We start from the raw sequence: 13,861 nt of genomic DNA on the forward strand, positions 1-13,861 counted from the left end.
AAAGTTTGAAATTTTAGTTTCTTGATTTTCATTTTACATCATTTACCAATCAGACAAGGAAGTAGAACATATTAGGAAACGATACCAGATTATAAATATAAAGTATATTTTGAAATCAAAAATATATCATGTCAGGCAGCTGATCGAGACGAAAATTGGGAAGAATATTGATGGGTACGTACGCAGTGGGAAAATCAAAATAACTTTCTGACCGATGCGATCTATGTTTTTAACGGATGTTTCGAGTTTGAATTTCTAATTTTTGAAGGTTGAACACAGAAAAACAATCAGCAATGTGGAATGATTCGATTTAAAATTCATGCGGATTACTGGAAATTGATGGAATGTTGTTTTAAAGAATCGCACTTAATTTCAAAGCGAAGAAGTTTCCATTGTTAATGGATTATTATGTAAGGTTTACACAAGTGTCTGAAAACACACTTGCCATTTGGTCGATTCTATACCAATATGGGTTATTACCCAGACGATAAGTTTTGAAATCTTTGCGCCAAAAATACGGTACCCTCTCTTAATACGCTTTTTAAAAATATATATTATAATACAAAGGGATGTGCGCATTTAAGGGGTACTGTAGTTTCAAACTTTAGTTGCTGCGGAATTTTTTTTCTTGTTAAAAAAATATTTACTTATTCATAACTATTAATAACTAAAATGAAATTGTTAAATTTTTGACAAATCGTGGGAAAAACTTTGAAATATCGATGAAAATTCCACAACAACGAAAGTTAAAAATTACAGTACTCTTTGAAGGCACATACCTTATCGTAGTTAACATAAATTGTCGTATCGAGACCGGGTAAATACCGTGTTTTTGGAGCAAGAATCACAAAATTGCACAAAAAATTGCGAGCATGGGTAATAATATATTTAGCCAGCAAAAAAGTAAAACACTACATGTACCCCAAACATTGCTAACATGAGCGTACATTTATACCGATCTAGTTGTTGAACCCATGGCCTATTGGCTAACTCTGCCGTCTGCCACTCATGCAACGAAAGATCAACACCGCGTGAGTACTGGCTGTTTGTGTCTCCGCCATTGCCAATCAGCTGTCATTAACCACGCAATACCGTACAGAGGTGCTAAATTACCGTGAAAACCACTTTAAAAATTGGTCACTCGGAGGAGGCACCTCAACATTTTTCATTTACCTGGGATGATAGACGACCTGTTTTTTGTTTTGTCTACCTACCACCCGCCCAGTCGATTTGAACTTTGCAATTAGGCACGATATAAGGACACGAATTAGACAGTAAACATGTCATTCCATTTTCAAAGATGCGAATGTTAATCGTCTTGATTTTTTTAATTCCACTAATTGACTGTGAAGCTATCAAACAATGTCTATGTAAACCTTATGAAAAATGCCTGAAAGCGGCACGAAAGGAACCAGTTGAGAAATGTCTTGCTAAATGTGAAGTAGGTGTTAGTCCTCATATTCCAAATTTTATTTATATTTTCAGAAAATATTCCCTACATGTGGATTCGTTGGTTGTATGAAACAATTTGTACCCGAATTCAACCGAATGAAGCAATGCTCGTACTCTAGTATGTATGGTTTTAGAGGATGCACATCCCAAAAATCAAATGTTTTGAGTCGAAGAGGAATGGATGAATTTCGTGATATTATGATATCAACGATTGAAGACAAAATTGGAGATTTTGGTATTATTGTGTTTCATTTCATCTTTAAAAATATATATAATCCAGATGAATCAAGGCAGTTTATGAATAAAAAAGCCGCTCGTCAAGGAGAATGTGTATTTGAATGTCTGTATCCTGGTAGAAATGCATGTACTCGAAAGTTGAAATGTGATCTTTACTTGCCACCTGAAGACGAATTTTTCAAAACTTTCTATTTGTGTGCTGAGGAACAACGATTTTTCAGCAAATCTGAGCAGATGTATGCTTGTATTTGTAAGTTTTTGTTTTATCAATTTGAAGTCACTGTAAGTTGAGGTGTTCAAATATAGGCTAAACTTTTAATGTACTCTGTTTTAAATTAAAATAATTAAAACATACCGCATGTCACTTTGGAGAACTGCCGTCTACCGCTATTCTTCAAATCAAATTTGAATAAACACAGTCTTCCCTACCTAGATTTTATATTCAAATGTTTTGATATCTTTTTTTTATATAATTTTTTATAATTATCAATTTTCAGCACATCTATTCGTGTCAAGTGAAACAGAAGAACCAATCCGAGCGAGAGCTTCATAACATTACCCCTATGACGAATGTAAATACTTAATTTATTGTTGTTTAGATAGATTTATTTTAGATTCACTTAACGATCTTTGTTTAAAAGAAAAATAAAACTGTCATAATATTATAATTCCATGATATTCTCTTTGACACCTGGGAAATAGGTTATGGGGGTTCAGTCTGTCCGTAAGAACCAAAAAAAACGTCGAGACTGTGCATGAAGCATTATATCGGGTTAGGCCATCTGCCACAGGCGTCCCTCTTCCGTGTACTATTTTCCCATTCCGTTCCTCTTTTTTCCCATTGAAAAGGTCATTCGGAATTGAGAAATGGAGATTCTGGCGACTCTATTTGACTATGCTTTACTCAATTTTATTTTAATTTGCACTTTCAGTTTCCCGCTATTTTGTTCGAGAGCCGCAGCGCGTTGAGCTCATTTTGAGATTTCCAGAAATAAGCAATTATTTTCATATAAGAAGCATGATAATTGTTAAATCCATTTCGATGACTAAACTCGATGACATACATATGTGTTTTGGATATACTATTCTTGATTTAGAATGCATTGAAACGAGCGCCAAAAAAATTTTCTATAAAACTTTTGAGGCATTTTTTCGAATTGCTGTTTTATGAATTATTGGTTGATATTATGAACTTCCAGTAAGATCAATCAATTGAATTAACAATTTTTATTATGTTGGCTTTCACACATTTGCCACTGTTTTAAAGTCTTTTTCCTTAATTACTTAACTTGTGAACTTATTAAAAATCACTGGAAATTTCAGAAAAAAATCACTTCTAAGGAATCGGGAAAAGTAAAAACTACTTGAATCACCTTATCAATAATCACTGATCTTTCACATTCTTGGTACATCATCATTTTTACTTATTCTCTTTTCTCAATTTTTTGACATTAAAAAACATATTTGCTCTAATAGTAAGAGCGCCAAAAGTTCAGAAAATTGTAAACTTTATTTTCAAGACATTCAAAACTTTATAACAGATGTTATGAATATGTAATTCTTCTCTGAAAATTAAAAAAAAGTAAATGTTCATCTGTATACTTGATAAATTTAGTAGAGTTTATTGCCGTCTAAACTATAAAATTGAGAGATTTTTTTCAATTTATACATGAACATTTATGCCCAGTGTTTTTGAAATAAAAACTGCACCGTTTGTTACAACCTCCAATTTCCAAAATTTTGAAAAACATTTCTTTGATCAAAAGAAAAGGATTGACTACCTTCACCTACCTAGACGACCTTCACCAAAGTTGCAATACGGGAATTTACTGGCCGGATGAAAACTTATCACTATCCATTTAATTCCATGTGCCCTCGTTTTTTCCTTAACTTCATTTATCTCTTGTATCCAACATAAAGTTTGTCCCCCCAAATCGCCTAGATTTTTTGACGATCACTCATCGATCATTTTCTCCTTTTTCGTTGTTCCCTCTCTTTGAATCCTTTTTCTCTCATCTTCTTCTACAATGAATTGAGGCCGTGTGATATGATAAGCAATCGATTTATACTTTTCCTCTCTTTAAGAGGAATGCTTTTTCTCTTGCTTCACCCTTTCCTCTTAAAATGATTATCATTCATTTTTTGAGAGTTTGAGCGAGCGTCACATTTTGTTATCACAAGAGAATTGACATTTCAGCCGTGTCACTCACTATCCGTCATCGATATTTTCAATATTTCAAACTTAATTTCAAAAATATTCCATTTATTTCAGTAATCAACCGGAACAAATGACAACTCGCTACGACTATGCATTGCTTGAATTTACAGCCAATTTGTAAGTTTAAGGATTTTGAAACATTTTTCGCATTGATGAAATGGGGGCTTTAGAATTAAAATTTCAATATTTTAATGCGCATTTTCATTTTCAAAACATTTCCCATGATATCGAGATTAAAAAATTGCCACGTCAGATATTCCTGATTCCTGAATTCCTGAAAAATGTTTCTATTGAATGAATGATCGAATGATTTCTGAAAAAAAAGGAAAATTTTTTTCTGGTTCTAAAAAATGTCTTTATACCCTTCAGTACTACGCACTCATATGAAAATCACAATGAGAACAACACAATTTTCGTATTTTCTCTAATAGTGAGGCACCCCATTTCTCAACATTGGCTGCTCGTATTTTGGTTGGTTTTAGTTTTGAAAAAATTGCCAACTAAACCCAGTTTGAGTTTTCTCACTGCTTAAATAGGATCTACAACTAAATCCAGCTTACAATCGTCTAGAACTGCAATCAATTACAGGGCTGAAGCAGAAGCCAACTATGGTCAAAAGCTGCAATCAATCATTGACACATTCTCACAATCGAGGTGAGAAGAACGGTTGTCTGATATCTCTTCAAATAATAAAATAAACCAGTTTTTAGACTAGACCTCCCACTAAAAAGATTATCAGAAATCGCAAAAGTGCACAGTCGAACGGCGAATAACTTGAAAAAATATATGGATCCAAAGAAGAATGAACATTTGAACTTATGGAAAATGTGTAATGTCTATTCATGTGGGGCTGTAGATTTGGATAAAGCAATGAGAGAGACAAGATCATCATTGAGAACAAAAATGGCTGTAGATGGAACTGTAATTGAGAAACCAAAACGACGACATTTTTTCAATTCAATTCATTCGCATCTGAACTCAACAAAACATTCAGAAACAGAAAACAGCGGGAGAAGATGGTTTCCAAAACTTCCTGAAAGAAAATCAGAATTGAGATCAAGTCGAAAAAATACAAGTTCTTCTCTTGAATGTATTGAGAAGGATGAACGAGTTCTAGCTGGATCTAAGTCAACTCCACCGACACCACCTGCTATTAGATCTCATGCACAATTACAAGTTAGTTGAATTTTATTTATTTTTAAATTATTGATTGAAACAATGAAACAAAAAATAAGGAGGCTTTCTAAAAGTTTTATAAGTTTGAAAAATTTTAAATTATTAAAACTACCCAAATTTAACACTTTTTATTGAAGGCATGAAGAGAATTTTCAGAAAAGTATGCTTCCATGTTTTAATTTATCTCATTCCAATGAATTTCAATTTTTGAAAAGGTGCAAAAAAGCATGGATTCATTAGGATGGGTCTCGCATCGAAAAGTAAAACCGATGAAAACGAGGAATTTTGTTCACAAATTCTAGATAAAAAGCTACCATAAAAATTATCGTGGTGAGACTGATCCGAATGAATGTGTGCGCCTTAAAGTACGCGATTCTGGAGACTGTGAATATCCGATAATAGTTTTCAATTCCAGGCAAGTCCATCAGTTGCACCGGATACTCAGTTAAAACCACCTCGACCACCGATTCGTTCAGCGGTTCCTGATCCTCCATCAACAATTCCACCACCAGTACCAATTTCCTCTCCACCTCAAATCTACGCAACACCGATCTATGAAGATCTACAAAAAGCATCGAATCCTTATGTTAACAGTAAAAATAATAGAATTGGAATTGTTGAAGAGCACTCACTACGTCATATAGATTCACCCAAAAATACATCAGTTATTAGAATTCGAACAGATGTTGATGTTTCACAAGAAACTAAAAATAATGAGACAAGTGTGAATGTATATGATAGTCCATTTATCAATAAAAGTCATTATGTCAATATTCGACCTCCTATTGCTCAAAAGCCTAAGCTTATCCAACCAGGTAAATAATAATTAAACATTTCATATAATATTTCGATTTTCAGATACAACTCCGCCACCGAAAACTGAAAAAGATGTGACACCTACATTTATATCAGTTGAATGTTATCAATCTACAGTTCCTATTCCTTCTCCACGTACTTATTATCATACGGTAAGTATTCAGAATATTCCTCAGAAAATTAGTTTAATTTCTCATGACATTTCAGAGTGATATTCCATCATCACAACGTTCCTCGTCTTCTGCGTATTCATCAAATTATTCAACATCATCATCCTCGAATGTAACATCATTCGCAGTGGATAACGTAACTAATGATCCGAAAACGGTCGAGAATGCTCGATATGTCCGAATTGAATCCCCTGACGGTGTGCTCCATCGATTTTAACTGTGTGTAATAATACAAATGATGGATATATTTAATTTCATTTAAACTCTCGAATATCCGATGTGGCAATGAATGATGCTTCAAAATAGAAGATAGTTTACATATAAAAGATAATATTAGAGTTAACGATATACCAGAATACGCACATATAATCGTAATGAAACCTCCAAATGAGCTAAATATGGATACAATTCTCACAGGAGAAACTCTCAGTTTAAACCGCAAAATGATAGAAACTCAACGGGGGAAACGTAAATAAAAAAAGAAAATGGCTATGTTTGTTTTGAAAGAAAAAAATATGCTAATCAAATGAAGTGCTGAATATTGGTTAAATTTAACATAATAATAATGTAAAAGTTAACATTACAGAAAATAAAATCACATTTCAATACCTCAATCAATACTATTGGTTGAGAACATGGAATTGTGTAGTGTTACTTTCCGCAATGTTCCTTTCTAAATTTTCACTAAACTTTCTATAATTGGATCATATGATGTTATTATATTGTTCACTTTAACATCCGTTAGTTGAAGCTCCTTGAAGTATTTTTTGAGCTGAAATTTTTTTTGATATTAAGCAGAGTCCATAAGTATTAGAAAAATTCGGTACTTATGAATTATTTATAGCCCTACATATTTGATTTTTTAATTAAAAAGTTTAATTTATTTTAAAAATGTGGGGTTATAATCAGGGGTGCGCGGCAATTGGCAATCCGGCAATTGCCGATTGCCGGGCATGTTCGGCAATTTTCAACCTAAATATGTTTCGGACATTGAAAAAATATCGCTTTGTTTATTAATATTCGGTTTGTCATTTTCTGACAGGAAACGTTTAATCCTTCAAGGAATAATCATTTTGAGCTTGAAAAGAGATAATTGTTTAGTAAAATTCATGTTTAGGCTCTTAAGTCTACAAAGACAGTAAAATTTACTTTTCCGTCAATCGGTAATTGCCGGTTTTCAAAATTTTCGGCAATAGGCAATTGCCGCACACCTCTGGTTATAATACGAAAGTACCAAAAATATTCAAAATTTTGACATACAAGTTTGAAAAAAAAAACAGTTACCTCTCTCAATTCGACAGCTCCATCAAGTACATCATAATCTAGTTCGTTTGATGCACGTTCTAGGTCCATCACGGTGTTCACAACCATTGCCTTAAACGCTTGTAAGCATTCGTATTTCGGATCTGCGACTTCGAACGAAGTGAGCGAAACCATAAACTCGACTTTCAAATGGAGGAGACCCATCAGTTCTTTCAAGTTGATTTCATTCTGAAACTATTAGGAAATGTAGATTACTCAGAAAAGAAACAAAAATCTAATAACTAACTTCTTTCGAATAACTTTTAGACCAGTGATGAATGATGCATACCGACGATACCACTTCCCTGATTATATCTTCAAATCTAACTCGACGTTCATTTTTCGATAAATGGAATTCCATGTCAATGAGTTGAAGCGTTTTAGATGCCATATGTTGCATGATTAGTTTAATCATTGTAATCGTTGAGAAAACTGTGCAAGCTTCAATGTGTTTTTGGCTGACAAAAAAAATTGAATACGATTCCAAAAAATATGCCATTTCTCTCAATAATCCATTGCAGATACGTGCATTTCTGGCGCCAATCATCGCACAATACGTCACTTCGATTTGTTCAGATCCCCTGGAATTCCTTGAAAAAAATTAGAAAATTCACTCAAATTACTAAGAACAAGCTTTCAGAAAAAGGGATTCTCCAGTTTTCCTTTTTAAATATAGATTTTTTTGTTTTTTTTTTCATTTTGTTTCCTCATTTTTGGGTTTCTAATCAAAATCTCTGATTGGGTTTTGCAATTTGTGTTTTGGAGGAAATTCAAACAGACGATATTTGAAAGACACAAAATTTTGAGAGATGGGCATTTTTCCTAGATCTTTTTCTATATCGGACGTACCCGAAAAATTTGCGATTGTATATTTTCCAGACAAAAAACCTACTTCTTTTTGAAGTCATTAAGTATAACATGGATATTCTCAAGTGATGATCGACATCCCCATGCACTCATAACTCCCAATTCAAAGAAGTGAGATAACAATAATGCAATTTGCAACATTGCCGTTCCCTTATCATGTGAATTCGAAGACATTCCACTCAGTTCGTTGTTGGCTCGTTGAGAAATAATACCAAGTTCTGATACGGCCATAGCACGAACCAATAAGTATCTCAAAACTGGGACGTGAATTCTTTGTAGCTGGAATCCAACGAATACGACGAACTTTGAATTTTGCAGTTCGTGAAGATCTTTCACCAATCCCAAGTATTCGTTTATGAACTGTAAATACAAAATAAAATTAAAAAAAAACTTTTTTAAATTTTTTTTATTATTAAAAAAAAAGTTTTAAACAGTTTTCCAGACTCCAAGGAAAGCAAAAAATGCATGATTTTCGTTTTCAAATTTTCAGTTACGACTCAAAAATAGTCCAAACATTTTTTCGGTCGCATACAAATAGTAAATGTGACATAGGTGAGACTATGATTACCCAGGCAAGAAATTATGTGCCAAAAATATGGGAAACGGTCTCGACACGACGAATTTTTGATGAATGAGAAAAGGCGTGCGCCTTTAAAGAGTACTGTAACGTGAAACTCTCATTTCTGCCGAATTTAGGATTGTTTCTCGATGAAAAAACTAGTATTGATTAAAAACTCATATTTAAATCAAGACATAAATTCGGCAGAACTGAGAGTTCGAAATGATAGTACTCTTTAAAGGCACACACCTTTTCTCATTTAACAAAAATTTATCTTGTCGATCTCTAGTACTGTATTTTCGACGAAAATCTGAAAATTTTGTCTCTGTGTAATTTGCATCGAATTACTTACCGCATTGTAAACACCCTCAACATCGTTATCCGCATCGCTTCTCAACTCGTGGATATCATAACCTCTGAAAATTATTGGTTTTCAATAAAGTTTGGAAATTAGAAACTAACAGTCTACTATTGATGAAATTGATCCCTCCACTTTCTCCTTCCATGACTGAACGAAGATTTGAATCAAGAAGATCCTGGCTATCCGTATACTTTCGAGGCGCAATCTTTGTAATCTGATTCCACATTTGGCTAACCATTCTCTTCATTTCAGAGGTTTCTACGTCAGGAGCAATAGGAACAGAATATGAGTCTAATCGAGCGTTCAACAAATAATCATTTTTAGTCGGATTCGCGTTTTCATCGCCTATATCGATGTCCTCGAGCTCGTCTCGGTACCAACTGAACGAGCTCGGCGTCTCTTCCGTGGATTGCACTGTGGGGGAATCAACTGAGAATTGTTGATAGTTGAACTCTTTGTTCTCACGAAATCGCTGAAGTTTCTCTTTGAACTCGTCTCTCTTCTGTAGAACTTTTTCTTGAAGATCAGGAGGAATTGTTTCAAATGCTTCAAGAGCTGTCAATTTGTCAGCTGATACAAGCCATTCTGCATCTGATCTGACGTACATGAGCATATATGCTGATGGGGCGTCTCTGGATCCTGTGCCAAATGAATCTGATTCTACTTTCGGCCAGTCAACTCTATCTGCATTCTGATCGTTCAGCTTCTCCCATTCTTCCAATCCATCAATTGACTTTTCTGTAATTTTATCGTTTATAGCGATTCCATTTCTAGCTATATTTCACTTGAGAAAACTTTAGTTTTCTGGGTACATTAGAAATTGTGCTTCATCAAAACTTCAAACATAAGGCAGAAATTGCCTCTAAAAACGATTTATCTAATGATAATATGATCTTACTGAGTTTGTAAGTCCAGTAATGGCCTCGATTCGCTTCTCCCGAGTGAACAATGATAGCGTGTAACTCGTACTTGTGTTGTTGCAGTTCTGGGACTTCGTATGTTTGATCAATAACTTCTTGGAGCCTTGCCTCCTCTGCCAAGCAATCTCTTTCTTCCGTTTTCAATGCTTCCAGCATATTTTGCAAAGTTTCGATAAATGCAGCCTTTCCGGGAAAGAAGCCTTCCGTGAAGGTTGGAAATAGTTTCCCACCATCTTTAACGAACTTCGAACTACAATTATCACTAGACGACTGATAGGTTGATGGAGTAAGAGGGCCAACAAATGCAGTGTTTTCATGTGCATCTTCTCTGCTGAAAAATGTTTTTTGTGAAACTTTCAAATAAAAAGTAACAAACTCTCTGAAATTAGAAACTGCCTGCCAAACAGTTTGAAAAGAATCTTCTAATCTGACTTCTCCATTTCCTTGAGGATATCTCCGTAATCCACTGAGTTTGGCTCGAACTTCAGAAAGCGAATCGCGACACAACTCCCGATGGCTTCTAAGTTGGACTAACTGTTCTTTGTTACACTTCAGATAACGATCCATAAATATTATTTTTGGAAATGTAAACTTGTCATGTAGTTTACTCTCAATGTTGCTATTGAAGCTAAACCTTGAAAGTCCAAAGAATATGACAGCTGGTAGAGGATCATACAAATTGCGAACATGAGAAGCAGTATTGCCAAGACCGTGATCGAAAGTGGCTGCTTCAAGTGCATCGTGCAGATTTCCATATGTGACTTGAAGTTGAAAGAATTGTGGACAATTTCGAACGTTGCTTTTAACGGAGACAGTTCCATCTGAATTTTCAAAATTTAATTATATATTAGTTTTTATTTTTGTCTAACCTTCTGCTACTGATTCAGTATAGCAAACTGAAGAAAATATGTTGTTGAAACTTTCTTTGAGCTTATCACAAAATGCTTTCTTATTATCATCTACTTCAGGAGCAGCAGGATTTGGATGATTTTCAACTGAATTCCCTGGAAGATTAGATGAAGTAGCAGCTTCAGTGTCCATTGATTCATTAACTTCTATAGTTTTTGATCGAGTTCCGAAAAGGCTTGTAGGTGTTGACGAAGGTTCCTTTTCATTAACATACATTGGATTCAATGTAGATTTCGGATCAACATGACTTGATGAAGGAAGTGATAGATTGGCTGCATTATATCCAGGTGGTGCACCAATGATGTCACTATTTGGAGCTGTTGTAGTTGAATCACTGATTACCAAGTTTTCTTCGTCGGAAACATTCGAAAATTCTGGATTTAATTGAGCATGAAGTGCAGCATCAAATGCTCTCTGTAGCCAATCGAAGATCAAGGTGAGCATTTCAGTAGCATCTTGTTGTGTTCCAATCGTAGAAGGTCCTTTAGAACTTTTAGAGAGTTTGTCCACCATCTGAAATTTTTTATATTTTTTTCAATTTTACAAAAATTCAGAACAATTCGAATAGAACAAAAAACCTACATTTATTAATGGTCCAACTTCGATATATTTCATTTCAGAAAACTGCAACTCTGCAAAAAGTCCTCGGAACAACATTAGAAGCTCGGCGTGCTGTTGATTTTCTATTTTCACGTTGGTAATCGGTTGTTCGTGCCAACTTAATGGAGCACAGTGATATAGAATCGACCGAAACTTTGGAATGCTGTAGAGCACCTGAGAAAGGCAATTGAGCCAGCATGTGTTGCCAGAATTGTAAAGACCGGTTGAAAAGTTTGGATTTCGAACCATATCCTCTAAATTCGACATCAGCATTGTTGGTCTTGATATGTTCTGAGAAGCAGAAGAAGCGAGTGATTGTTGAATTGCAGATTGCATTTCAACCTCTTCCTTTTTTGAAATTTCTGAGATATTAGGATGAGTCGAATCGTATGAAACCACATCGGTACAATCCATGGGGCCTGAAGCAGTCGAAGCCTTTTCTGGATCAAACAAAGGGCCAATAAATCTCTCTGATTTTCTTCCCTTTGGGGGTTCTCCAGAATAAAATAATTCGTTAATAATATCAGAGATGAATTGCTCATCCGTTGGTTTGCACTCACTGCGTTTCTGTAAAAGAACACATTTTAGTTCCGACCGGCTGAGCCCGTCGTTAATTTCTTACTCGAATAGATTCTAGAATTTCCGCCTCTGCAACTTTATCTGCAATAACTTCTTTAACTTTGAAAAATACAAAGTGTTCCGCGTCAGTTAATTTTCTTCCGTCGTGAAATGTCACAGTTCGACTTGTTCCCGGCGTCCCTGTCTCATTTTCTTCAACCATCTGAAAGAATCCAAAACTTTAAATTTTTTTAGAAGAAAATAAGAAAAAAAGTATTCGAAAACGTTAGAGAAAGAAAAGTTATAGAAATTCTTTATCAATCAAGAAACAAAAATGGATATTAAAATTGAAGGCGAACTTGCGCCAGCGAATGGTTGTTGACGTGCGCACCGCATTGAAAATTAAACGAAAACGGCGCCAAGACTGAAATGTACAAAAATGGTACGTTATAAATAATTAAAACGTACGCGTACGATTAAAACACAAAAATCTAAATTCCAAAAGGTAGAAAAGTTTTCATACAACTTTCGAACAATTGTTGTTTCGTTTTGGGCGCGACATTTTTGAAATAGTTTTCATGCTTCTCAAAACATGAATAATTTAGAAATAAATTTAATGCTCGGGCATACTGAACCCAATGCTCTCACACTAAGCTTTGTACGGTTTAGAAATTGAAATTTTTATAAAATAAAATAAAAAATATTCATTCTATTGAGCTATTATTCGAAGTATGGGATTACCTTGATAACTGAAATCGTGGTGAGACCCACTCAGAAAACTACATTGTGCTTTTAAATTGAAAGTTCACTTTTTTGCTTTGTTAAAAAAAGCAGAAATATACGATTAAGATACGATTAAGAAACGGAAACCATTTATTTTACAATATCATAATGAGCAATTTGTCATGAATGTTCCAGATCGGCGACAGGAAGCACATCTCAGATGTTCGGATTCTGAAAAAAATCAATTAGCCTCATAGTCAAATAAATAATAAAATAAATTATTATAACTTCGATGTGAAGAACATTCAAATTGTTTTCGAGAATTGATATGTACTTATCGATATGGTCGAGTTCAGGAACAAACGCTTCAACTTCCAAATCTCTTCGGTTCCGACCATAGCTTCATGCAATTCAAAGTTGAAGAAGCCAAACATTGAGTTGATCCAACTTTCTTAATGATTTCCAACCATATAATCCAAACACTGAAATGAACCACAACTGGCACTGATCCTCTTATTTTCGATAGAAGTGCCTGCAAATTGAATGAAAAATGATTTGTCAAAAATGACTAAATATCTGAAATTAATCTTGAACTGAGCGGTGCAGTGTGACTCTTTTGCTGCCATTGTGACAAACTTAATCCATGTATGTCAAAAAGCGTTGCAATCAAATCTGTTGCCTTTTCAGGATTTCTTCCAGTTGACATCTTCCAATAACAATTTTCATGAAAACGTATCTGCTAAAAAGTTTTACGTTCGAAGCTTATTTTTTGGATGAAGTTCAGCAGTATCCAAGTGTCTTGCTTAGTTCGGTCGTGGTGCAGAGTTTGAGTTCTCTGATCACAAGATCTTTTTGCAGCATTAATGAACTGGAAAGTGTAGTCTTCCTCAATGCAATTACATCCAGAGGATCTGTTACAATTTTTAGGCTAAAAGTACGAACCAAGGTCTTGGCACGAGGGCAAATTGTCAGCCACCGTACTTGCGAGTATTT

General features: G+C 34.6%; 3 protein-coding genes and 1 non-coding gene across 8 annotated transcripts; 3 read left to right on the top strand and 1 right to left on the bottom strand.

Annotated features, from left to right (window-relative positions):
• The first annotated feature begins 1,029 nt into the window (after positions 1-1,029).
• K02C4.8 lies at positions 1,030-1,164 on the top strand. The gene has a single exon (NR_003411.1). It is a non-coding gene; the product is annotated as a small nucleolar RNA K02C4.8 (small nucleolar RNA).
• Positions 1,165-1,280: 116 nt separating this feature from the next.
• On the top strand, positions 1,281-2,363 carry K02C4.2 (DUF19 domain-containing protein). The gene is made up of 4 exons (NM_182159.7): positions 1,281-1,441; positions 1,486-1,687; positions 1,733-1,939; positions 2,187-2,363. Exons 1-4 carry the CDS (start codon positions 1,301-1,303, stop codon positions 2,240-2,242), a joined length of 606 nt encoding a protein of 201 aa, NP_871959.2. The 5' UTR covers positions 1,281-1,300; the 3' UTR covers positions 2,243-2,363.
• A 1,592-nt stretch (positions 2,364-3,955) lies between these two features.
• Positions 3,956-6,368, top strand: K02C4.5 (FCH domain-containing protein). The gene is made up of 6 exons (NM_063294.7): positions 3,956-4,024; positions 4,496-4,561; positions 4,618-5,083; positions 5,499-5,898; positions 5,942-6,051; positions 6,107-6,368. Exons 1-6 carry the CDS (start codon positions 3,978-3,980, stop codon positions 6,284-6,286), a joined length of 1,269 nt encoding a protein of 422 aa, NP_495695.2. The 5' UTR covers positions 3,956-3,977; the 3' UTR covers positions 6,287-6,368.
• usp28 lies at positions 6,304-12,374 on the bottom strand (the record flags this gene model as incomplete). Of its 5 annotated transcripts, none has more annotated exons than NM_001440238.1 (11): positions 6,304-6,841; positions 7,354-7,560; positions 7,619-7,961; positions 8,264-8,598; positions 9,150-9,213; positions 9,260-9,896; positions 10,057-10,409; positions 10,455-10,899; positions 10,948-11,500; positions 11,570-12,154; positions 12,210-12,374. In NM_001440238.1, 11 exons carry the CDS (start codon positions 12,366-12,368, stop codon positions 6,743-6,745), a joined length of 3,780 nt encoding a protein of 1,259 aa, NP_001427164.1. The 5 variants fall into 5 exon arrangements, with proteins under 5 accessions (NP_001427164.1, NP_001309569.1, NP_001309441.1 ...); NM_001322741.2 differs by having other exon boundaries at positions 6,306-6,841; positions 7,619-7,952; NM_001322744.3 differs by having other exon boundaries at positions 6,309-6,841; positions 7,354-7,566; positions 12,210-12,368.
• Positions 12,375-13,861: the final 1,487 nt, after the last annotated feature.

Source organism: Caenorhabditis elegans, chromosome II (assembly GCF_000002985.6).
Source record: "Caenorhabditis elegans chromosome II".
Taxonomy (NCBI): domain Eukaryota; kingdom Metazoa; phylum Nematoda; class Chromadorea; order Rhabditida; family Rhabditidae; genus Caenorhabditis; species Caenorhabditis elegans.

Coding starts and splice junctions, on each gene's coding strand:
- K02C4.5 (NM_063294.7), top strand. CDS start 3,978: ATGACAACTCGCTACGACTATGCATTGCTTGAATTTACAGCCAATTT. Junction 4,562..4,617: donor GACACATTCTCACAATCGAG/GTGAGAAGAACG, acceptor ACCAGTTTTTAG/ACTAGACCTCCCACTAAAAA. Junction 5,084..5,498: donor GATCTCATGCACAATTACAA/GTTAGTTGAATT, acceptor TTTCAATTCCAG/GCAAGTCCATCAGTTGCACC.
- K02C4.2 (NM_182159.7), top strand. CDS start 1,301: ATGCGAATGTTAATCGTCTTGATTTTTTTAATTCCACTAATTGACTGT. Junction 1,688..1,732: donor AGACAAAATTGGAGATTTTG/GTATTATTGTGT, acceptor TATATAATCCAG/ATGAATCAAGGCAGTTTATG. Junction 1,940..2,186: donor GCAGATGTATGCTTGTATTT/GTAAGTTTTTGT, acceptor ATCAATTTTCAG/CACATCTATTCGTGTCAAGT.